This window comes from Thermobia domestica, chromosome 4, assembly GCF_964235325.1.
Source record: "Thermobia domestica chromosome 4, izTheDome1.hap1.1, whole genome shotgun sequence".
NCBI classification, from domain to species: domain Eukaryota; kingdom Metazoa; phylum Arthropoda; class Insecta; order Zygentoma; family Lepismatidae; genus Thermobia; species Thermobia domestica.
The window spans coordinates 91,078,880-91,105,028 of NC_137457.1; the positions used below are offsets into that span (position 1 = coordinate 91,078,880).

Below are 26,149 nucleotides of genomic sequence, written 5' to 3' on the forward strand. Positions count from 1 at the left end.
AATATGGTAGTGATGATTATGATGATGATGATGAGTAAGTTTACAAAAATGATTTAATTTTAATATGCGTACATGTGACTTTGATGGGTTATTCTCATCAAAGCCGTGTTCTAATACAACGCGTAATATGTAGACAATGGCAGGAGTGTACAATGTTAAGCGTTGTATTTGGATATATGGAATTAAAAATAGTACAAAAATGAACAGAAATAATCCAGCGAAGATAAAAATTGAGTTACAGCAAGATTTTCTATATAATAAATAAGATGAGTAATTATAATAGATTTACTGTAGTAGAGTTAAGACGACAATGTAAAGAGAGGGGAATCAGAAGATATTCCCGATTAAGAAAAGCAGAACAAATAAACCTTCTTAAACAATATGATGATGAACAAAGTAGACGACAAATTAGAGATATATTCCCATTTAAACAAGAAGTAATTGAAGAACCGAAACCAACACGTATACCAATTAAGATAGAATTAGAAGAAACAGCACTCAAGAAGCGTTTACAAACCATTAAAGTTGAAAACACAGGAGGATATAAATACCCAATATAATTTTTAGATACAAGTGGAAGAGTTGCTATTAACAAAATCAAAGAGGAATTAAAATTTCACCCTGTTAAAGTTAACCTTGTTTTCATTTGTGACTATATTAAAGATAAAGAAATACAAGAGCGATATTTCAAAACATCAAACGAGAGAATATTAGAATCAACTGACTTAAATGAATATATATCTTATGCAAAACAAAAACTTCGTAGAGAAATGGAAGAGTTTGAAGGTAGAGGATCAGAATGGACATTACACCAAATTAAATACTTACAAAACAGATTAAACAAGTATTTACCATATGCTATAAGTATGTTAAAAATAAAAACAATAAATGTTTCTTGTATTCTATTTCAAGTTACTTAAAACCTGATGAAATACATCCTGAAAGACCTTCACATTATAAACAGCTTGTTAATGAGTTGCAAAAGAAGTATTGTGATAATATTGAATTCCTGTACAATTAAAAGATATTCCAAAATTTGAAAGAAGAAGTAATATCTCCATGAATGTTTACAGCTCTGACAAGAACTATAATGTATATCCACTTCAAATCACAAAAAATAAGCAGGAAACTCATGTCAATTTATTATATGTAAAAGACGAAGAAAACAATCATTTTTGTTGGATAAAAAAACTATCACGATTAATAAGAAGTCAAGTGACAAAACATGAGGAAAAACTATACTTCTGCGAAAGATGTTTAACGAGGCACTTTCGAAATGAGAAGGAGCTGCAAAACCATATGCTATATTGTAAAGAGCATGAGGTTGTTAGAATAGAACTTCCTAAACCATACGACAATCAAATAAAGTTTCAAAAATACAATCGATCATTAAGAGTTCCATTTGTGATAATTGCCGACTTTGAATGCATCTTATGCAAATTAAAAATAGAGCATAATTGTATTAAAACAGTAAAATATCAAAAGCATGAACCAATGAGTTTTTGTTACTATGTCAAATATTCAAGTGGGAACTATAAAGCCCCTGTTAGTTATATAGGTCGAGATGCTGCAAAAGTATTTATTGAAATGTTACAAAAAGAAGCAATAAAAATTATGGAAATATATAACAGGGTAGTTGATATCACCCCGCTTAGTGAGGAAGAAATAGAAGCTTATAACAGTTTGGATACTTGTCATATATGTGAGAAAAACTTGAATGACTTACCACCAGCTGTTGAGAAAAAAATAAATATATTAAAGAAGAATATACAGTTCTTCAAGGATAAAGATGAGATGAGTGAAAAAATAAAAGAATGGAAGCATGACTTAAAAAAGTGTTTGTATAAGATAAATAAAAATAAAGCAAAAGTAAGAGATCATGATCATTTAACTGGAGAGTTTAGAGGTGCAGCTCACAGTTATTGCAATTTAAACTATAAAAATCCCAACTTTGTTCCTGTATTTCTTCACAATTTAACAGGTTATGATACGCATTTGTTTACTAAGGAGTTAGCTTATGATACACAGAAAATTAAACTGATCGCAAATAATGAAGAAAGGTACACAACATATCAAAAATATATAAAAGCAGGACCAGAAAAAGATGGAATAAATTTAAGATTTGTTGATTCATTTAGATTTATGCCAAAGAGTTTAGCAGAGTTAACTAGTAATTTAAAACCAGAACAATTTCGAGAAACATTAAAGTTTTCCCCGATTGATAAACTTGATCTAGTTAATACTAAAGGTGATTATCCATTTGATTATGTTGATTCATTTGAAAAATAAGAATAATCTGTTCCACTATCTATAGCCAAATTTACAAACAGATTAACAGAAGAAAAAATGAGTCCTGAACGTCATAAGCTTCATGTATGAGTTTGTAAAGAATTCGATCTGAAGTTAGTGAGGAACTTAACTGAAGATTATAACAAAACAGATGTCCTCCAATTAACAGATATATTTGAAAACTTTAGAGAGGTGTGTTTAAAGGCATATGGATTAGATCCTGCTTGGTATTATACAGCACCAGGCCTATGGTGGGATGCAATGTTAAAGTTTACTAAAATTAACTTAGAAATGTTAACTGATTATGATAAAATACTAATGTTAGAAAAGGGTATACGAGGAGGAATCTCACAATGTAGTAAAAGATATGTAAAAGCTAACAACAAATATATGCAAGATTATAATAAGGATGAGTATTCAACATACCTAACATATTTAGACGCAAACAATTTATATGGATGGGCTATGAGTCAATACATGCCTTATTAAGACTTTAAGTGGATTAAACCATGCATAGATATAATGAACATTCCAGATGATTCAGAAACCGGCTACATATTAGAAGTAGATTTAGAATATCCGAAGTATTTACACAAAAAACATTCTTATTTACCATTAGCTCCAGAAAACATGTGCCCACCAGAATGTAAACAATCAAAATTGTTAACGATACTTAATAACAAAGAATGATATGTTATAGAAACTTAAAACTATATATGTCACTTGGAACGAAGTTAAAGAAAGTGCATAGAGTATTAGAATTCAAACAATCAGACTGGTTATAGAAATACATTGATTTAAATACAAATATGAGAACGCAAGCAAAAAATGAGTTTGAAAAGGATTTTTATAAGCTCATGAATAACTCAGTATTGGGAAAGACAATGGGAAATATTGGAAAGAGACAGCCCATACTATTAGTATGTGATCCTGAAAGAGTAGAAAAATTAATTGCAAAACCTAATTTTGATTACAGAACAATATTTACAGAGAATTTGTGTGCTATACATATAGAAAAGGAGCGATTGACATTTAATAAGCCAATCTATGTCGGTATGAGCGTACTAGAACTATCAAAACTATTAAGTCTGATTTTCACTATAACATTATGAAGCCGAAATATAGAAAGAATATAGATTTATGTTACATGGATACTGATAACTTTATATATGAGATTGAGACTGATACTTTTACAAAGATATGGTAGAAATAATTGACCAATTTGAGACGAGTGAATACGAGGAAAATAACATATATTGAGTACAACTAAAAAAAAAAGAAAGTAATAGGTAAGATGAAAGATGAGAATAAGGGTAAAATAATGACAGAATTTATTGGGTTAAGTGCGAAGATATATGCTTTTAAAGTAGAAAAGAAAGAAAAGAAAAAGGCTAAAGGAGAAACTAAAGCTGTAGTATCAAAGGAGTTGCAGTTTAATGATTATAAAGAAAGCTTATTTAAAAATGTGAAAACATATAAAGACATAAACCTCATTAGAAGTTATAAGCATGATGTATATAGTATAACCGTTCATAAGCTAGCATTAGATTCTTCAGGCGATAAAAGATATATATTATAAGATGGTGTAAATATATCAGTTTGGGGTCATTATGGGATAGAGTAAAAGTGTAATTATATGTAGTGTAGTTTTAGATGTAAGATTTTTAGATGTAAGTTTTTATGATTTTAAATGTCATTAAAGTCAACTCAATCTCACTTTAAAGGAGCAGTTCGACTTAGAAATGCATTTTTTACAATTTATTTCCATTTGTAGAGTTGAAAATTTTAAAAGGAATGGTGTTTGTTTGATCGCGATACGTTCAGTCGTTAGCGAGTAACAGAGAAAGAAAGATTTTGTGATGACGTCATAGGTGGGCAAAGAGCGAGAGCAGGCTTACATACTACCAGTGCCAAGCATTACGTTTGTGAGAGGTGTGGTGGCACGTTCTAAGTGTGGTTTCCTTTTCCAGAACTGATTGCAAAGACTTACAAATATCATCTGCATGTAGAAAATGATATCTAATGGTGGGCTGTACAAACGTTTTTATAATAGTATAAACCGTATCCTATTAAGCATGAGTTCAGCGTTTGAAAAAAAAATCGAAACCAATATGTAAATAGATGGCGGACGAGATTGCTGCAAAACCTAAGTACCTTTTCTTTAATCATTCTTCCGATTCCCAAACATAAGTACCTTCATTTTCACGTTTTGTTGCCATTTTTAACGCTGACCCTATAATTTTGTGCTTCAAGGTATGTACAGGAGCGCAGCATATGAGGCAAAAAAGAAATAACATCTGTAAAGTTTGCCAGAATACGAAAAACACTTCACCGGTTAAATTTCTTTTATTCTCATAGCTGTCCGCGGAACAACTCTCATCACCCGTTTCATCATCATTGTCATATGATACAGAGAAACGATTTATCAATGTCTTGAGGAACAGTCATCGTCACTGATTCCTTCTACAAGCCGGTATATTTCACTCCCTAATTCACATTTTATAGCTTATTTCTAAAGCAGTATCTTCAGAATCATGAGTGGCAATGTCTCTACTACCCTCTAATGCCTCGTCTTGACTACAACCGTCATTTGCGTCTTGTACGATATTTGTACATTGGTAACTGGACATAGATCGGTGCTTGTTCAATGGCTCGGATTTTAAACCTTTCAATAATATATTTGGAACAGCATTCTTTCTCAGTTTGCGTGTAAATAATTTTCCTGGCATTAGCCAGAAGTGGATCTAGACGGTAAAAACTCAAGGGGGGGAGTCAGAACCCAGACTATGATATGTATATCATGTTCACTAAAAACTTTCAAAAATATATAAATAAAAGCTTAAATCAATTTTGTCCCCGGCCACAGCGTAGATCCGCCACTGGCATTAACTTTTCTTTCAGTAAACTTGACTTCTCGAAGGCAGGCTCTTCAAGAGGTTTTGAACAAGAGTAATTTTATTTGGTACATTTTTTTCCCATTGATTTTCTTGGGCCATAATTTATATCGATCTGGTGATTTCTCACGACTTAGAAACGTACGAAAGGATACTTTACGTTCTCAGCTTCAATTACACAAGAATTACAACCGAAAACACAGAAGGTGTTAGGTATTTCTACTTCAGTTCAGAGACACAGTACGCGCTGTACAAACACGTGTTTTCTACTTCACATTAGTGTTTCTTTCAGAAAAAAATCCGGGGGGAAGGGACACTTAGTATTCGGAGAGGCACGTTATTTTTACACAGAACTATTATATTTATCACATTATAGACGTATTATTTTGGGGAATACCTCAGAGTTCCGGGAGACAGTGTCACCCTAAAAGCATGTCCGGAAGAAACACTGTTTCACACAACAAACGTAATTACTGAATTCTCTCTCTCTACTCTTTTTTATACTAATTCTATAGGAAAAACAACTAACAAAAACTTCCCTCAAGAATTCAACACAGAGCAAGTCTGCTAACAAATCCAAAACACAATCTATTAAATCCAATGCACTATTAAAGGTTTATCAGCTGCGTACAAGGGAGTGGTTGCTGACTCACATTGAGATTCTCGCGTATCCCACCCATGACGTCACCATGTACGATTCATCAAAAACAAATGCCTGGAGAAGCTGAACGAGACGGTCTATCAAGATATAAAAAAACACGGGTCTCTTTCTATTGCACCAAACTTGTTTTTAACTCGAACTGCTCCTTTAACATTGTAGTTATGGAAATACTTTACGTTATGTATAGTTAGTTAGACCCTTCTGTAATTGCTTTCTGCTTTCCTACTGTGCTAATAGTCGAAGTACTGGGGGACAATAAAAAGTGTCGCAAATTGTTTATTTCTTTTCAATGTCATGTGTGTTGGCTTAAAGTTTTTTGTCTTATTCGTGCTTCTTATGTAAATGCTTTTGCGCTAGGACAATTTGAGGGGGTAAAAAGTGCGCTAGAACTGATGAGATGGAAAGTTGTCTGCAGAACCTACATATATACACTACTAATGTAAACAATTGGAATTATAATATTTTTGAACTTGAAGTAGTTATAGAAGAGGAGGTTAAGGGTTCAAAATCGGACACGTAACCATTGGCGGATACTGGGGTGCAAACTCCCCGAAATTTAGATTTTGTGTGTGTATTTAGCCTAATTTTTGGGGTAATTTTAGGAATTTTAATATGAAATACTAGCATATTGAGTTTGGACCTCCGAAATAAATTTCTGTCTACGCTACTGGTCACAACTAAACGAATTTCGTCTTTCGAAGGACAGGTCACTACCAGTGATTTTTTTATTCAGTTGGTATGTGAAATGCTTCCAATCTGAATGAATTTATTGGGATCATTTCTCCAAATAATAATTCTTTCCCCAGGTTATTTTTGTGCATATGCGCGTATCTAGTTGCGTGATATTTTTATTTATCTACATTCATACAAAACATATACACATATGTGTGTATATGTGTGTTAGAGTATTTTTCATATGCTAATTAATATAAAGTACCCTTAAATTTAGAACTTCTATAAAAAAGTAATTCATTAAGAAGTAATTACTATAATTACAAATATATGCAGTAGCAAAACTACATTTTGGATTTTAATTACAAACAATAAACATATTGGTCATCTTCTCTGATCAATATTGAGAAATTCCCAAAGAAGTTTCCTTCTATGTTTCGGTTACCTATCACAAAATATTTGCTATCGTAAAAGAATCGAAATGAAAATATTTCTGTGGTGACATACAGAAACAATCACAGAAGTTTACAAATATTTCTGAAAATTCATGGTGCACCCATATCGAAAATTTTAAAAGAACATCGTTTCAAAATATTGAAATTTCATTTTTATCGATAGTATATAGTGTAAATTGTTTAAACAGCATGGAGAAAATTCCATTAAAATCATCCTGCAGTAGTTAAACCGTATTAGACATGGAATTCTTTACTGTGGTAGTGGCCTCGGAAGGTTCCGTGTCTCCTGAGCACAGTGGTGATGTAAGAAATTGGCTTACAGCCTTGAGGCCCCAGAAATGGGGTCCCAAAATTTTGAGTATGGGTATTTTCTATACGCCTATTTAACAAGAAATTCTTGCAAGAAGGTGGTGGTGTTGGAAAGGTTCGGGTCGTTTTAGCACAGCGGTAATGTTTGAAATTTGGGCATTGCCTCGAAACCCCAAAAATGGGCCTCTGAAATTTTGGGCTCATATTCATTCTATTTCCCTCTTAAGCATAAAGTTGGATGCAGATGGTAGCGATGGAAAGCTATGGATCCTCTTAGCACATAACTGATGCCGAAGATTAAACCCGTACATGAGGCCCAGAAATGAGGTCCAAAATATGGGCTCGGGTCTATTCTATTTGCCTGTTAAACACGGAGTTGTACTACGGTGGTGATGTTTGAAATGTCAGTCTCGATTGAGGACAGCAGTAATATCAGAAATCAGGTCTTGGATTCGAGGCACTGGAAATCGGATCGGGAAGTTTTGGGTTCGGGTCTCCTATATTTGTCTATAAAGCAAGGTGTTTCTGGAAGCAGGTGGTGCCGTTGGAATGATCTTGGTCTCTTAAGCTTTGCGGTGATGCTAGAAATCAGAAACGGGTCCAGAACATTTGGGATGTGATTTAAACTTTGCTGTGGTTTCATCTCAGTATTTGATTACGCGAGATAAAACCGTCAATGCAGTTTAAATATTGTTCTATCTTGCGCAACCAGGCATTAATATTGAGCTAATTCGGGACCTCATTTCTGGAGTTTTGAACGCAGGAACCCATTTTGGACATTACCCTGTGTTCAAGCGACTAGAATCTTTCCAATGTTACCATCCGCGTCCAACAAATCTGTGTTTAAAAGGGGAATAGAAAGGACACGCGTCTAAAATTTCAGGACCCGTTTCTTGTGCTTCAAGGCTATTGATCAATTTCTAACATCACGAATGTGCTCAACGAATCAAACCATTCAAATGTCACCAACTCCGTTAAACAACTTCATGTTTAATAAATGAATAGAAGGGACCATAAAGTCAGGACTCCATTCCTTGAGCTTCGTGGCCTAGGCGTGATTTCTGACATTACTACTGCACTGAGGGGACCCGCACCTTTGCAACGTTACGTATCGCGTACACCAACTCCATGTGTAACATGGTAATTTTGACGTAGGAGTATCGGCTTCATACTTTTTTCATAATTATTATTCAAATGGATTTATGTACAAAGTAGTTTTGCCAAGTTTAACAGCAGGTTTAAAATAAGCCTCTTGAGAGCTGCTGTTGTTTGTTAAAGAATAGATAACGATCGCTTTTGGCTGTTGCAATGGTCTATCCAAGCAACTTGGTAAAAAAAAATCAGCGAGCATAACAACGAAAAGGTGTTTCTCTAATATGTTAAAAAATAAAAGCACAGAAACGAAAATAGCTTGGTAAGATGAGTATCGGGGGAATTGTACTTCGCCCCAGGCAACGAAATTTCTCGCTTCCGCTGTGAGCACCAACACTTAACGGTCTTACAGCGTCTAGTCCCTTACCTACAGGAAGTAGTTCGATTAACCTGTTACACCAAAACGTTTGGAAAGAACCTTTGAAAACGAAAATGAAATCTTTAAGTTTAACGTCCCACGGTTATGCCGGTTAGGCAAAAGGAGACGGTGATAATGAGAAATGAGTGAAATGGTGGAATGAAGAAACTGGAAGGAAACGGGAGAACCCCGAGAAAACCCACGAGCACGGTGTTTGTCCACCACATAGTCCACACGGCGCGAGCTGGGATTGAACCAGGGACCCCAGGCACCGGATGTGAACGCTCTACCACTGAGCCACCGCGCCCCCCGAAAGAACCTTTGTGGTGTGACTTAATGATACCTATGCAATATATTGACCGAATGCCAGTCTTAATTTTGTAATGAAGCTGCCCTTAGGCGAAATATCACGTGGCTCCCTACTTTTGTCTTGTAAATAATATCATTGTGTTTAAAGGCAAACGGAAACAAGGTCAGTTGCTTAGTTCTTTGTAGAACAACTGAAAAGACGTTTTTCTCTTTTACACAAATAGTTTTTCTCAAATTGCTGTTTGAAGCCTTTTTACATTATACATTGTAAAACAACATATTCAGATTCAGAAAAGCCCACAGAAATTTTAAATAAAGGTGAAAAATATCTTTGTTATTCAGATGCTTTATTATTATTATTATTATTGTTGTTGTTGTTGTTTTTTACCATAGTAAGTAGGACAGTTTCTCTTTCTTGATAAAAATCGTAATTTGGCATTTATTAAAAGTAACATGACTGGATCTAGAGACAGAAGAAATTAAATGAAATCTTTTTGTTTTACTTCCCACGGTTATGTCGGTTATGCTCAAGGATACGGTGATGATGAGTTATGAATGAAATGGAAGAATGAAGAGAGGGGAGGAAACGGGAGAATCCCGAGAAACCCACGCACAAGTTTTTTGTTAAACACAAAGTTCACTTGGTTTGGCTTGGATCTAACCCAGAATCCGAAGCACCAGAGGTGAATGTAGAGACAGAAGAGAGGGGATCTTATTGCCAGATAGATACAAAAATGAGAAATTTGTTCAACAATGACTACGTAATAAAAATACGAACGTATTGATTGCACCTTTGTAAAAGAAAGATTAGTACAATTACTAAAGAATACTTTCATTGAAAACCTCTGGGGTTGTAAGTGCACCCTCCCAAATCCACTTGAGAGCGTTTGGGTCCAAATTCAAATAAAGCGTAGGTGTGGGAAAGCCACGTTCAAATCCGAGTGGGACCTCATTCGGATCATTCGGATCTCACCTTAATTTGTAGGTCCATGTATCATATAGCATAGCTGCTGAAAGGGACCTTAAACTTAAAATCAACTCAACTCAAGTAAAGTTTAAAGAATGATGAAGTTTTAAACTTTTTGGCGTATGAAATTCTGCGTTAAATGAAACTAAATATCTGATAATGGAAACATCGTCATTAATACAGTATCCAATAGAGCAAGCATTTCGTGGAGGATTTCTCTCATGATAAATAAACTTATTGCAAGTTATTGAAAAAGGTGCGTAAAGCAGAAATGCTATTAATTGATGCTGTTAATTGCTTAAGTATCACTTAGTATAATTGAGAAATATAGTATTACAGAAGATAAACCATCTTTCTAGAAGCAACATAGCGAATATATAAAAATACATTTATTGAATGAATAAATCCAGCACCTAAATTAAAACAAAAAAATAACGCAATAGACATTTTACAAAATCACAAAATCAAATACGTCAGTATAATGGTTGGGGTCTTTATCAAATAGTTTGCCTTAGAAGCCCCTCGTGTCTTCGCATTAGTTTATGCAATCCTTTCTGCATTATTTCTCGTCATGCAATGATATCAGGCACAGAGTATACTTACAAACCAAAAAGTCCCTTAATGAACGTCGGCTCCAGCGGAGACATTTTACAGGCCCTGGGAGTTGGAATTACTAACGAAGTGGATCAAATACACACCATTGACGATCGTCGATCTAATGATGATAATTGCTAGAAATTGCCAGTCGTTATACTAATTTGAAGACCATTCCGGATTTAAGGAAAACCACATGTTTGCACTAGTTTTCCGAAATAAATGGAAGTATGTTTTCATTTTTCTTTAAATAGTTACCTTGGAAGTGTTTTGTAACATATTTTGAGTTTCATTGGGAATTACATTTGTGTATTACTCGTATTAGAACAAGGTCAAGCTAGTTGGTTTCTTTTTAATTTTATACTTGGATTGTTTCTTTGGAAACTGCATACACGAAATTTTTAACTTTGTTATTATTTATGTCCATTGGAACATGATAATCCCTCTTTTAATAAAATGCATGCATCAACTGTGCGAGAGAACCAGCGACATGAGATCCCTCTGTATTTTTTTATTATTTATGTGCAACACAAAGAGTGGGCTGGAGCACTATAGAAAGAGGGAGAGAGGACACTATGTTGGGAGGAAGCACTAGAGAACACCATGTCGGGGAAGAACACTATAGACCATACACAAAAATCACTAAGAACACTGTAACTGGAAGATTGTACAGAGAACACACGGGAGAGAACAAGGCTGTGTGACTGACGATAGCTTTTGTGGGAAATTTGTCGGGAAGGTGCATCCACATGATGGCTAGATCCAAGGACCATCTGGCGGCGAAACCAGTGGGCCCTTGGTCCTTGAGGAACAGTCCCTTATGAGAGTTGGACTGGAATAGCTTGGCCCTGGATGAACAATATCCTGTGAGTTTTGAATTAGGTAGGCTTGGTCCTGAAGTAGAGCATTCCGCGGAGGGAAGGCTGGTTCCAGAATAACATCATCCTGAGAACTGGATCTCTTGATGGAAAGCATCACGGAGGTATGCCATGTGCAGGAATATTACATGACGTGAGACACAAATTGCTTGCACAAGACCATTGTGGAAGTGAGAAATTGGGAGAAGGGAAAGAAAAAGAAATAAAACGCGACGAGAGGAGCGAGCAATGACCCTTTTTTTGTAAGAGGCCGGTATACTTAGAGTGAAGAAAGCATCTGATTGATGTTAAAGATACAGATATTCCGGGGGATGTAATGTTATTAGTATGAACAAAGGGGCAGGTAAGACGGTTGTTGAGCGGCGATGGGTGTGTAAGATATTGTGTAGTTGGAGGAAGGAGGAGAGCAGGTTAAAGGTCGACGAATATTACAAGTGACAAGAAACATTAGATAAATGAAGGCACCAATGATAAAAAGGAGAAAAATGACAGGAATGGCAATATATAGGGATAAGAAAAGAATGTCTCCAGCAGATACTCCGGGTGGGACCAGAAGGAAAAGGACGCTAAGAAGTAAAGAAAGAAAAAAGAACTGATAAGAGGCTATTCTATTTTCTGTGTGTTCTGCTGGCTATGATTATTATGATTATTACTATTATTATTATTATTATTATTATTATTATTATTATTATTATTATTATTATTATTATTATTATTATTATTATTGTTAATAGCGAGAGGGCTTCGTTGCACGATGACAGAAAAGAATTACTACTAGGGTAAAAGTAGGACAAGATAATATACTGGGAGAAACAGTGGAGCAAGAGCTTATTTTCACCGTACCGTAAGGTGGCCTGGAAAGGACAGAATTCCGGGATGGAATTTATGAGTTAGGCAGTCGTGATCGAAGGTGCTTGTGTGACGGTTACGATAGGGAAATGGAGACGCAAATGGCTATGGTGACGGATATGTGCCGCCCAATAAAGTATCGGCTAAATTGTGCGTGGAATGGCTGTGGAGCGGTGAGACGGATTTTTTGATATTATTATTATCATGGGAACAGGAGGGAAGTTGGTAAGGAAGGAAAAGAGGAAAAGGGACAACTATGAAGGAAGATTGTAGAAGACAGTGAGTGAGGTGAGTACCCAGATTTTGAGTTTATATTTAGTTTGCGTAATTTTCTTTATTTTTGTAGGAAACGTTGGTTGAGAAGAGTAATTAACGTTGGTTGATGTAATTATTTCAGATGAATGATTCGCGGTTGGTGTAAAATGAGCTTGGCAGGTACGACGATGTAAAAGATAGATGAAAAGTGTATTTGTCATAGAGAGGGGAAAGATTATAACGGAAAAGAAAAGAGAAATTGTAGGATAATCGTATGTCGAAGCCATGAAAGCCAAGTTTGTGGTTGAAATGAGAAATTGATAGTCGTTATGAGTGTTATGCGTTGGCTGAAATTAAGGGGAAGATTGTGAAGTGAATTGTAAGGGAGGATCCTATCGGCGGGCAAGAGTAATAGATCGGAATTGAGTAAGTTTACATGATGAAGAACTAAATGAACGGGAATGACAATGGTTGGTAGACAGAAATGGGATCGGAGAAATGGGTTCGGTAGGACCGGAAAGGAGACTTGTGTCACAAGGTAAAGTGATGCGGATATTTAAGGCAATATTGTGAAAGTGGCGTGATAGTGCCATTAAGGGAAATGTAATGAAGGTCGTTGGGTGGTCGTGTTAAAATGAATTAATAATCCTATACTTGCGTGATTGAGAATTGCTGGGTTATGGTAGAGCTGTAAGAGCGTGCGTTTTTTCATAAACCGGATATGTGGTGGTATTTTAAAGTGTGTAAACAGGAGGCTATGGTATGATTGTATATAGTAGAGATTTTACACAGAAAGTGTTTAGATGAGAAGAAACAGTATTGGATATCAGTCTGGGCAATGTGGATAGCTTTTTTATCGATAAAACAACAAAGTTTGAAGGAAGCTGTAGATAATTTTCTTCAGCTGAAGCAATCGGGTAAGGGATTAATTTAAATAAACGGGGTGACGTATGGAGGGGAATAGCCAGAAGTTCAAAGTGTAAAATAATGTATTTTTGAAGAAATAGCGAGTGGTAAGAGAGAGGGTGTAAATGAATGGTGCAGTCAGAACGGGATTAACGCGGAGATTTTTTGAAGCTAATTTGAGATTGAATATGTGTAGATTATCATGTAACTGTTGAACCGGTATGATTTGAGGTGATAGACGGCTTTCCTTACATTGATCAAAAATATAATTGAAATTAATTAAATCTAGAAATTGACGTACCATGAGTAAGATTTTTTAAGTACATTATGGAAAAGGAAACAAAAGATGAATGGTCGGTTCACATTGCTTTTAGTAAGCGGGTTTTGTCTGATATGAGAGCAGATACCATAGTTTGCACGTCTTTGAATGAAGATGATGTTTGTTCTGCAAGTGTTGCAACATGATGAGAATGATCGGAAAAGTTGGAACTGAGAATAGATTCATGTTTTTCAAGCTCCTCAACGTGTGATATTTGATTGTTGGAAATTGATTTTAGTGGAATGCATTTGTTCTTCAATAGCAACTCCTGTCAGTAAATTTAATGCTGAGGCAATGAAGTTGAAAAGGCCACTTTTAGGTCTTGGTTTCTTTGAAAGAGTTGTTCTATCCGACAGAAATTTCACGAAGTAGCTGGAAGTTTGGATGTCATCTGGAAGATCGCTAACTGATGATAAGAAATCCTGAAAATGGGTGCACAGCCGGGAAGTGTTAGTTTGGCAATCTATCGTTGAATTTACAGAGTGAAAAGTAGGTGTGGGTTGTCATACATTAAAGGAAAGGTTTGCAAATAGGGAATTGCTTGGGAAAGGGCAATATAATAAATGCCGGTGACAAACTGAACGACTTGAGGCACTAACGTGGCGGAAGCCGGTACGCGTATGGTGAAAAGAAAAAAAACTGAAAGAAGATAAAAAAGGTGACACGGAAGCGTAATACATTTTGAACGTGAAATATATATTAATGAGAGTGATATATTTCGTCCCTGTGATCTTAGTGATATCATTTGCGCTCGGACCAGCCGGCCTATATAAGGAGACAGGAAGGAAATTAGTTGGTAAGTTTTTCCTTACGCGTATAGGAAAGACTGTGATACGTTTAACGATTGGTGTTATTATATTACCGATGGGGAAATGGAAAAGAAGTAAACGGGAAGCAGAGGGATGTGGAGGTAGAGAGGTGATCAATATATTGTGGTTATTAAAAGGCTTCACGTCATCAAAGCCAGAAAAGCAGGAAGAGAAAAATATCGTTGCACGGGAGAAAGGTTGATAATATAGAGGCTTTCCTAACTAACAGGAGTTTGTCACCAGAAGAAATGGAGTGCTATGTTCAGAGAACATATCGTGAAATGTAATTATTAGTTGTTATTTGAACTGATGTGTGGTCAAGTCCTATTTAGAGTTGGTCTGAAAACGTTTATATTTATACTCAAATTCAGGATCTGGTTTTGTATGTGGATGTACTTTTTCAAACGGGTCTTGCGAATGACTCTTGGTATACTATCAATATCTAAGTGATATTCATCTGCTGATACTTTTGAAATCACTTTATAAGGTCTCTTATAAAAGCGGGATAATGGCTTACAAGTGTTAGGTTTGGTTGAAGTATCTAGGACCATAACTAAACTGTCAATGCGTGTTTTGAGATCAGTGAAAACTTGGTGTTTCCTGAATTCAACGAGATCTCTCATTTCCTTAAGTTCTACAAGTCGGTCGTTGGTGTTCAATGTTTCTTGTTTGACATGCAACAAATTGATAATGATAAAGTGGGATGAACATCATAGAGTAGAAAATGAGGAGAAACACCAATAGAGGTTAATGGTTATTTATTAAGTTCCACAGTACCATCAGCAAGAAAGCGGGGCCACAATTTATAATTTTCTTGGCGCAAGAATTTGAGACTCATTTGCAAGGAGACTAATGTTTGTCCAACAGTATCTAATGAGCAATGTTGATAGGGTACTGTTATGTTGAGAGATTTGAAGAAGTTTAAGGATACCTTTGTGGATCGGTGTGAGCTTTGAAGATCTAAGTAGATCATGCGGCTAGTGTTATATGGAAGAATTACATGGTTGGTGATGAAATTGGTGAAATCTTCAGAGTTGGGAGTAGTGATGGGATGAGTTAAGGTGAAACCTGTACAATGATCGGAAGCAACATAAAAGTACTGAATTCCCCTAGATCGCTGGGTATCTAGGACTTGCCTCCTAGGTCCAAGGAAAAGGTTTCGAATAGGCCGGATTGAGGAAAGCGCTGGACAGTTGGGTTTTTGCCATATAATTGCTTTTGAAGATGGCGCAACTTTAGTTTTTGAGCAAGCCAAGATTCGAGTCTCGGAAAGAAATACTTATATCTCAGCATCCAATACATTTTGGTGAATCCAATATGAGTCATGGTGTCATGATATTCATCAAATAGAGTCTGTTTAAGACTCTCGGGTATGCAGACCAGTAGGCGGAGGTGAGGTACTCTATATAATTAATTTTAAAGTATGCCTTTTTGAATGACATATTGTTTGCTGAGACTTTGGTATGAAGGATCAGTCTCGTTTCATTTGTTAAGAGTCCCGATGAGATTTTAGAATAATTTATCTTCACCCTGTAAGCGGGATGTTTTCAAATTGTTCTCTATGATTAGAAAGACTGAATCAGGCTCAACTTCATTGTCCCTGTCTATTGTTCCTTGAGTGAGTGGAGGAGGATGTCTACTGACGTAATCAGCTACCGTGTTCTCGTTACGTTTTACATGTTTCATGGTGAATTGAAATGTGTTAATGTAGCTTAGCCATCTCAAAATTTTGGGAGAGGAGACAATTCTTTTTCTAACAGCCAAAAGGGAAATGTTTTCAGAGAAAGAACTAATAATTATTGTTCTAATTTCAGTAAAGAAAAGTAAACTGCGTATAATTCTTGATGAAAAATGGGGAAGGGAGAAACAGTCTTTGGATGTATTGACGAGCCATAGTAGACAGGCTGTTCAACGTTAGTAGTGTGATCTTTCTCTTAGAGGACCGCCCCGGAACCTTCTGACGAGGCGTCCTCATTGAAGATGTGGTGTTTCTATTAGTAGAATAAAAGGCAAGAACGGGGGCAGTGGTAGGAAGTGTTTGCATTTTTTCAAATGGTTGTATACGCTCAGGCGTCCAAATGAGCTTTTTGGAACCGTTGGATAAAGCTTGGTAAAGGGGAGCAAGAATGATATATATTTGAGCATGCTAACCAGCTTTTGAAACTTTTGAGAGTGGTGGGTCTGGGTGCCTGAGCTAAAGCCGTAATCTTATCAGAGTCGGAGATCAGGATCAGTATGGTGTGGTTTTCTATGACATTTACTAAACATTTAAGTCTTTTTGAGCCGAAGACTGATTTTTTAATATTAAATAAGAGTGAATGTTCGGCGGCCTGGTGGAAAAAGGTACGTAGCACAGTCATCACATAATCAAATGAAACTGCATGAACACATATGTCGTCTACGAATAGTGGGAAAAATTTCTCTTTATTTGAAGAGCCTGTTGGAGTAAAATGGTGGGATTTTTCAAACCTTGGGGAACAGATATTATTTGAAGGTGATTAAAAGGGAGAGAAAGACCCTTAATGGAAAATGCAGTGGCCGGTCTCTCTTTGGGATCAAGATTTAATTGATGAAAGCTGAAATGGAGGTCAAATGAATTGAACCAAATAGAGTCAGAAAGTGACTGAATAACATCCTGTATGTCTTCTAAGGGAAGGTTGGTTTTACGACAGCGCCCGTTAAGGTTTCTAAGATCAAAAACTACCCGATGCTGAATGGTTGAGTTTGGCGTCAAAACAAATAGGATATATTTCGATACTGTGAATCTGATCGTTCTAACACTCCTTGAATAATGAGACGCAGGACGAGTTCTCTTTCTCTAGATCTGAGTCTTTGTAGAATGACAAATTGAGGAAACACAAAATGAACATCTGTTTCTAAGTCTAGAGACGCAGAGAAAGTCGGTATTTTTGTGAAATCATTGTCGAACCATTGAAAACGAAAAGCGTATTCAAAAGTAACGCCTTCATTTGAGCAGTTTGATGTTGAATCTTGTCAGAAGAGAATTGGAATTTGCTGATGTCAATGAGATGACCGATGTCCTTAAGGAGTTGATGTTTATGTCGCAAAGCGTCTTCGTCCGTGGGAAAGTGGCACTGTCTGATGGTGTAAGCGTTAGTGTTTAGTTCTGAAGGAGAGAATAGGAGCCAATAACAATGGGAGCACTGGCCTTGATGATACGTGGACGTGACGAAACGTTTGCGAGTGGCAGCACAAGGTTATCTATTGAAACAACAACATGCGTCATGAAGCAGTTACTTAAATTCCGTGAGATAGGTATACGTAAACGAAAAGATGTTGTTGGAAAACGGCCATTAACCTTGAGAGAAACTATTTTAGCTGAGTGAAGTGGTATGACAAATCTTCTGCTAACTTGGAAAACAGTTTGAGGTTTGAGATGTTTTCTGAAAAAGTATGACGTGTTAATATTAACACTGTGTGTAGAATTATCGGCTGGAGGCATGTGACCTGAATGACATAATGATAGGATGCCTTAGTCAAAATCAAGCATTTCTGATGGTTTTGAACAAATTTACCGGAGAGGAGGGTAGGGAAATCTTTAAAGGGAACTAAACGAAAAAGTTCAGAATATTGGTGGCCATTGAAATTCAATTTGAGAATAGTAGAACGGGAAAGATGTATCGGAGATGATGGTAGACCATTTAGAACTGAAGTCTAAAAGTACGGACAGATGGTTCTAATTGGTCAGCGGGAAAGAGGCTCACTTCTGCTCCAGAATCTAGGCAAAACGAAATATCCTTGTTCATGCAACGGGCTATTACGTATGGTAACTTGCCTTTAAACTGTAAGGGTAGTTGATGGTAATCAGAGGAGGAGGTAAGGGAAGAAGTTGGAGAGGAAGAATCGAACGTCAGAAAGCTAGTACGTTCTCGCGCTAATTTTTGCCGTTTTTTGGCTTGGTGGTATGATGATTGGTGGGTTGTGGGAGAGCGGAGGGAGAGAAAACTGGAGAAATAAGGTGGGGAGCGGAAGGATACTGAAAAAGGGAATGATAGAATGGATATATTGGTATCAGTGGAGTTGGGTATTGGTTTGTATATACATCTTGGGGTTGAGAAAAACGCCTTTGACCCTTACTTTTACATAAACTGTTGTTGTTACTATTTTGCCTAGGATTACGGGAGTTAGGTGTCTGAGATGTGTTCTTGCAATGAGAGGAAGAAATACACTGAGAACAATGGGAATGATGAGATGTGCTATTAGTGCATGAGCTGGAAGGAGGAAGTGAAGTAGAGTAATGGGAGTATCGGACACAAGGAGAGAGAGAATTGGGAGAAACTGGATGTGGAGAATCATAAGAAGTGGTGTAGCGATGGATGGGTCTGGGATAACGAATATGGGTGGGAGAGAAATGTACGAATGTGGGTTGGGAATTTGAAATGGTGTTAAGATGGAGCTGCAATTGCGAGACTTCATGAGTAAGATCTTGAATGTCACTAGTGGTGGCATCGTCTGACGGGTGGCGTGAAAATGGAGCACCCTTTTCTCGCTTGCGAGCCATGAGATGAGTGCCCTCTAGGGTTGCAACCTCGTCTATAAACGTAGGGTGATCAGGTATGGTTCGTGTACCGAACCAACGAATGTTTTCCAGTGTCATATTCAATACACATTCTAAGGGAAAGTCCTGAAAATCTAATAGCATGTAAGCCTGATCAGCAAGAAATCTCTTTGCAAAAACGTAACGTGAAAGTGACTCATTGGGAAGTTGAAATCTAGCTCTGTACTGACGGATGGTGAGAGCCTGCTCATTGTCAACCTTTTTGATAAACTTATGTTGAATGGTTGACCAGGGGAAGTTTGAGATATTTTGAGTAGAAAACCAGCGGATAGCGGGCCCTGAAACTGACTTTTCAAAACGTTTGATGTATTTTAAGTCGTCCCAGTTATTGACCAGTGTAATCTTCAAAAAGTTTGTAAAAATAAAATCGCGTCTTGTTCCTTAGACAAACTGTATATATCGCGGATGAGAGTAGAAATACCTCCCATAGTGTTTGTATTTTGAGATTGAGGCGTGTTTAAAGGAATAAAGGAAGCCCGACTACGAACTGTGGGCATGACAAGAGAATACAAAGGAACTGAAATAAACACAATGGAGCTAGCAAAGCCAAAATGTGTCTTATATATATAAAAAAGGACTACAAAAACATCAGAAAGCCACACGAGAGAGATTACTTTGGGGTAGCCACAAATTGATGCTGTTAATTGCTTAAGTGTCACGTAGTATAATTAAGATTTAAAATATTACATACCAAAACCTATCTTTCAAGAAGCAACACAGCGAATATATAAAAATACTGAATGAATATATCCATCACCTAAATTAAAACAAAAAATAACGCAAGAGATATTTGCAAAATCACATCATCTACAACACATCACAGTTTCAGTCATTTTCATTGGAATTAAGTATATCACTATATTTGGCTGTTTTTAAGAAAGTGGCCCTGTAGTGGCCAAAAAATAAGTGATTCAGGTTGTGCCCAACTTTTTCTTTGGTTTTACTATATCAGTGTTTTTGGCATTTTGTCCGAAATCTCAAATGCAGTTTTCTTCTGTTTTTTCTTTCAAAAAAGTTGCCTAGTGGTCGTCAAACGGCCAATGATTTGTGCTCGTGCTCATTTCGACATCTTCTAAGGATTTATGCAGTAATTTCTGTACTATTTCTCTTCATTCAATGATAACAGACACAGGGCATACTTACAAACCATGGATTCCCTTAATAGACGTCGGCTCAAGCGGAGATATCTTACAGGCCCTGTGAGTTGGCAGTTGCTAACGAAGTGGATCAAAAACACACCATTGGCGAACGTCGATTTAATGATAATAATTGCTAGAAATTACCAGTTTTTATATTAATTTGAATAATATTCCGAATGTAAGGGACACCACATGTTTGGACTAGTTTTTCGAAATAAATGAAAGTGTGTTTTCCTTTTTATTTAAAATAGTTATCTTGGAAGTGCTTATGTAACATATTTTGACTTTCAATGGGAATTCCATTTGTTTATTAGTTCTTTTACAATAAAATCAAACGAGTTGTTTTATTTTTAATTTTATACTTCGATCGCTTCCTTTAAAATTGCATACACGAAATTTTTAACTTTTTTTCTCTATTTATGGCTATTGGAACATGATACTACTTCATCGCGTCTGAACTTGAGGTTTCCGGAAGCGCAAGTTGTGACCACACATTTGCATCCTTGATCATAAAATAAAAAAAAAAAAAATTCGCATTTCGGAACATTCATAACAAACACTGAACCTATTGAAACCTTACTACGTAATAATTAATAAGTAATTGAACTTTTTCTTTTAAAGTTCATGACTATCATAATATAAATTGTTAGTCATGGAGTGTGCGCTAATGTTTAGAAAGATGGATTTCTTTTAAAAAGATTGAACGGATTATGATGGTCTCGAACAGCCGCGGAGAAGAGAATTAATTTACTAACCTGTCTCGCAATCCCCCTTTTTTTTAAAGTTAACTGATGCACCAAACGTGTCTCACTAAATTGCTTATCTACTAACTAGAACGTTTCTAATTACTTTTACTCGATTTTTACTTGCTTAACTTGATTTTCCAGTAACCTAGAAAGACTGAGACACGCACACAAAAACATCGAGGACAGTTAAATTTCGAAAGATCTTCCGCACGGAATCGCCCCCGGGACCCTGCATACCAAAGGCTCACGTGATAGCCACTAGACCAGCGGCCACATAGTTATGTTATGCTCTTTAAACTTTTTCATGCTATCTAATGCTGATTTGGGTTTTCTAACGAGAATTGTTATATTACAACTTAATGTGGATGTAGAGGGCCGCGGTGGCTCAGTGGTAGAGCGATCATATCTGATGCATGAGGTCCTTTGTTCGATTCCAACTTGAGCCAAGTGCACTTTGTGGTGAACAAACACCGTGTGAGTGGGTTTTCTCGGGGGTACTTGGGTTTCTTACACATTCGTCTTTCCACAATTTTCTTCATTTTTCATCATCACTGTCTCCTTTAGCCCATCCGGCATAAACGTGGGACGTAAAACTTAAAGATTTCATTTCATTTAATTTGGATGTAAAATCCTGAGATAATTAGCCTTTAAGGACTTTGCATTACTATGTTTGTAGGAGATGAAAGTTGCTATTGATTTCTATTTTTTGCTTATTTCATTGCTTTTGCATAAAAGTTTAAAGAAATATTAGTTAGTAACTTCTTGTAGAAATATTAGTTGTTTTTCCCAAGAACACTCAAAAGAAAAATTATACGTAACGAAACAAAGTTATCGCGGAAAATATGCTACAGTATAAGAGCAAATTTTCTTTTTAACACAGTTGTACCTAGAAGATCTAAAACAGTCCCCATCACCATCCACAAAATTCTGCCAAGATTCTGGAAGGCCATGGATTCCTTCGCGGTAGAAGTTGGTGGGCCGTGAAGCGAAGAAGGTATCAAGTGCATTTTGCACCTCTATCAAAGATTTGAACCGGCGTCCTCTAGGGTGATTGTCCAAGGAACAGTCCTACTAGGTTAATGATAATGTATTTCGCATCAGTACGTTTAATGAACACTACCGAATTTACAACCGAAGCACGCGGAAAGAAAGGGTGTGTCTTGGTATGATCCTAGATGGGTCTCGGAATTCTACAGTGTCACTGCACAGAAAAAAGAGCCTTGTTTGCAAGTAACAAAAAAACAATTGTTGGTAAACAAGCAAGTTTATTTAAATAGGGACCAAACAAATGATTGTTTCTGACACCCATATTAGTTTGTTTAAAAGTGCGTGTTTACCAGCAATAGGAAGCTTGTTTACAGAACCTAAAAATCGGTTTGTTTACTGTATGCAAACGAAGGACTTTGTATCTATTTAACAAACTGCTGTTTGTTTGTAGGTAACAAACGTTTGTGATGGGACACCAAATGCCATTTAAACAAATGTTTTTTTAAAAGTGACTTCTGTGATTTGTTTGTCAGAACAAAATGAATCAAAAATCACTGGAATCGTCGCAGATTCTACTCTAAGTGATAAATTATTTCAATATATTACTGATTTCCATTTTCCGTAAATGATACATTTTCTTAAGAAAATCTATGCATTAATTGTAATTTTTGGTTATATCTTTATTTATATTATTTATAGAAAATAAATAATCAGTAACATATTGAAGAAAATCATCACTTAAAGTAGAATCTGCGTGACATAATAATTAAGAACTATTTGTGCTATTGCCATTGTTTGTTACATAATACAATTTGTTCTATTATAGAAGGGGAATTTACCACCTGACAAGTCATAAACATAGATCAGTCACAAGCATACGTTGCTTCATTGTAGTATATCTATCTATCTATCTATATACATATACAGGGATTCAGGCTTCAAACCCCTTCGGAAACTTCGTAAATCTTTTAAAATATTTTACCTTGTGTTTTGTCTTCACCAGATAAGCATTGACAGAAAGTTAACCAAATTCAGACCTAAATATTTCTGGATGTGCACTTTCTATGCAATCAAAATACTTTATTATGAAATACAATGGAAGCGAGTTTTGTGGTGCAGGAACACCGTGTGCGTGAGTTTTCTAAGTCCTCCAGTTTTTACTTCCTTCACGTCATCTTTTTTATCCATTTCATCATCGTCGTCTCGTTTGGCCTCAGTGCATAATCGTCGGCCGTTGAAAAAAAAAAGTCAGTTTAACGTTCTTACCTGTCGAACACCAAGATGCGTATCACACCTAGAACTTACCGTTATTTTCAAGCAGCCACGAAGAACAAAATAATTTAAAATCAATTTCATAGCACTTAAAAACCTTAAAATATTGAAGGTCGGAGGAAAATGAGACCCTATTGAAAAAATGTTATAATTTCTGTTAATATTTCATGGCACAAAATGTATTTTACTTTATAAGTTGTAGAAAAATTTAACCACATTCTTATGTTTATTGTTAATAAATAGAAAAAATAAAAAGATAACGCTTCTCGAACTGGGGGCGAGCAAAGATAATAGAAGGTTTGTGCTAAATCAAAAACGCGGTGTTTTTACACATAGAGCAGGTTATTGAGTCAAAGTTTTAAAAAAGTAAATATAACTGAATGTCAACCAGGTTGAGTGCAATGAAAATACATATACCTTACTGAATATTCATTATAGAAATTCAACAATTTTTAATAGGAAATCTGATAGCAAATACTAAATAAAAAAATGTGAAAGTGATACATTTCAAGAACTTTATTTAGAACACTCAAAATATCAGTTACAGACACTTTTTTGAAGTTTTACAAAAAAAATTACTTAATCTTATTACAGAAGACCACAATGAAAGTAGCCACGTTTCTTCAGAACCCCGTAAATTCTCTTTTATTGTATTTGGTATTATCTACCTATCATTTGTGAAACAGAATTTTGAACTTATAAAAAATGCGTTTCACACACACAAAGGCTTCCACCTGGACAAGATATCTTCAACAAAGGATATGGAGATATAAGTTTATTCATTTCTATAAACACATAGCTTTTTTCTTCCGTAATGACATAAGTATGATTGTGCCTATAGAAATATTCGGTAGTATACTTTTTGATTATGACATACAAAATATTATCAGAACACATAATGGCACATATTTCACCGAAAACAGGACAGTTATCTTCAACTGAAAAACACACCATCATACACTTTTTGTATAAAGTTCCACTAACTTTGACCCATGGCGTTACATAACACTCCTTATTCATTATTGAGATACGTTCTTGAAAGTTGTAGGTACGTTGCAAGTCAAGAAATGTTTTCTTCTCTCCAGGTCCAAATATAATTTCACGGATTAAAGATCTCATAGTCATAAACCGTTTGAGATTTTGAAGTTGATTTTTCAATGATAACGTGTACGTAATGTTTTTTCTACAGGAGGTAACAGTAGCAAAAGTTTTCAGCAATTTATGTTTTGACTCAAACCGCATAGACCACAAGAGAAGAAGTGGACCAGACATTTTCATGATCAAGGGATAATGTAACATGTGGTGGTGCTTAGGCTTCAATGAATGTCCATACAGCTCTATATATAGTTCGTGGTGTTCTTCTATTAAGTTTTCCAAAAGCAATTCACAACCTTTTTGATAACCACTACATGTTATTATGTCAATGATTTGCCTCAAAAGCAAGTACAGTTCCCACACTTCATCATTACAAGGAATTAAGTCACCAATAAACAAACCAAGGTACCGCACCAAGCAGAGCATCTGCGAAGCATTCATACGTAGAAAGCCTTTTGTCAACTGTTCTGCTGATATTTTTGGAGGTTTATTGCTGCTTTCTATATCCCCATAATCAAAGAACTGTATTCTGCTATTTAATAAATCTAATGTAAATAAATGTCTATCCGTTACGTAGTACCTTAAGACGTAAGATAATTCATAATTACATACACCCTCTAGGACATCGTGCATTATATCTACCGCATAATTTTCAACCACATGGAAATTTGGTATTTGATTCCAAATACATTCACTTTTTACACCTGTTTCACTTACATTATTCAGTAATACAGCATTTTCGTAATCATTCTTGGTTCTGCGCATGGCAATAGCAACATTTGTACTAGAAATCAAATCATTACGGTGAATTTTACAAAACCTGCATGGATAATTAGCGGAAAATGATTCTGTGAAACCTAGAATAGAATGCAGACCTAGATTATCTCCAAGGATAGCACCCAAAATGAAGTACACTTTTTGTGATGTGTCAGTTAATACAATATCGATTCCATTTTCTTGTAATTCAATGATATCCTTAATTAAACTCTGGAAAACCGCCTCATTTCCAAACTTAATTCTATCATTTGAATGAAATAATAACGCTAACAAAATATTTTCCGTCAAAGAACGCAATTCGGAGGGCAAAGAAGGAAAAGTAACGTATACAGCACCCAACTTGTGTACACCGGCACGTGCACCAAGAGGATTTCCTGTTTCAAAGTCATCAAAATACAAAAAAAAAATGGAAACGCAATTTTACCCTTTAAACCTTCCATCTTCGCTTGCCAAAAGTCACCTTGAATAAAATTTGTTATAATTGACGATTGGTTTTCCAGTTCGCTCATATATTGCAAACAAGCTTGGAAAGCATTTGGTAACTCAAAAAACATTTTCATAGTGTCTTTTAAAGAAATGTAGTGAGCAGAGACAACCTCAGGTACTAGAGTGGCACTGCCATTAACTTTTCTGCTTCTATTTGCTGTACCTAAAATGACTGTTTTCGGATGAACAAAATATCCAGTTTCTTTCAATTTCGAAAAACGCATATACTCTGTGGAGCATATCGAAAATGAACTTTCTAAGGACTCTAACATTGCCAATACATTCTCGCTGTTTCTCTCTGTTCCATTACCTGTTTCAATATTTAAGATTTCCCTTTTCAAATCTGAATTTATGATGTTATGAAGAAATTCACTAAAATCGGAGAAAATGTC

General features: G+C 35.9%; 1 protein-coding gene across 1 annotated transcript; it reads right to left on the minus strand.

Moving 5' to 3' along the window:
* Nucleotides 1-24,095: 24,095 nt before the first annotated feature.
* Nucleotides 24,096-25,259, minus strand: LOC145682815 (uncharacterized). Its single transcript, XM_081754185.1, has one exon. The coding sequence runs from the start codon at nt 25,257-25,259 to the stop codon at nt 24,096-24,098; it is 1,164 nt and encodes a 387-aa protein (XP_081610311.1).
* Nucleotides 25,260-26,149: the final 890 nt, after the last annotated feature.

Bases quoted from the DNA above. Each gene is read 5' to 3' on its own strand.
- LOC145682815 (XM_081754185.1), bottom strand. From the start codon at position 25,259: ATGCGCAGAACCAAGAATGATTACGAAAATGCTGTATTACTGAATAAT.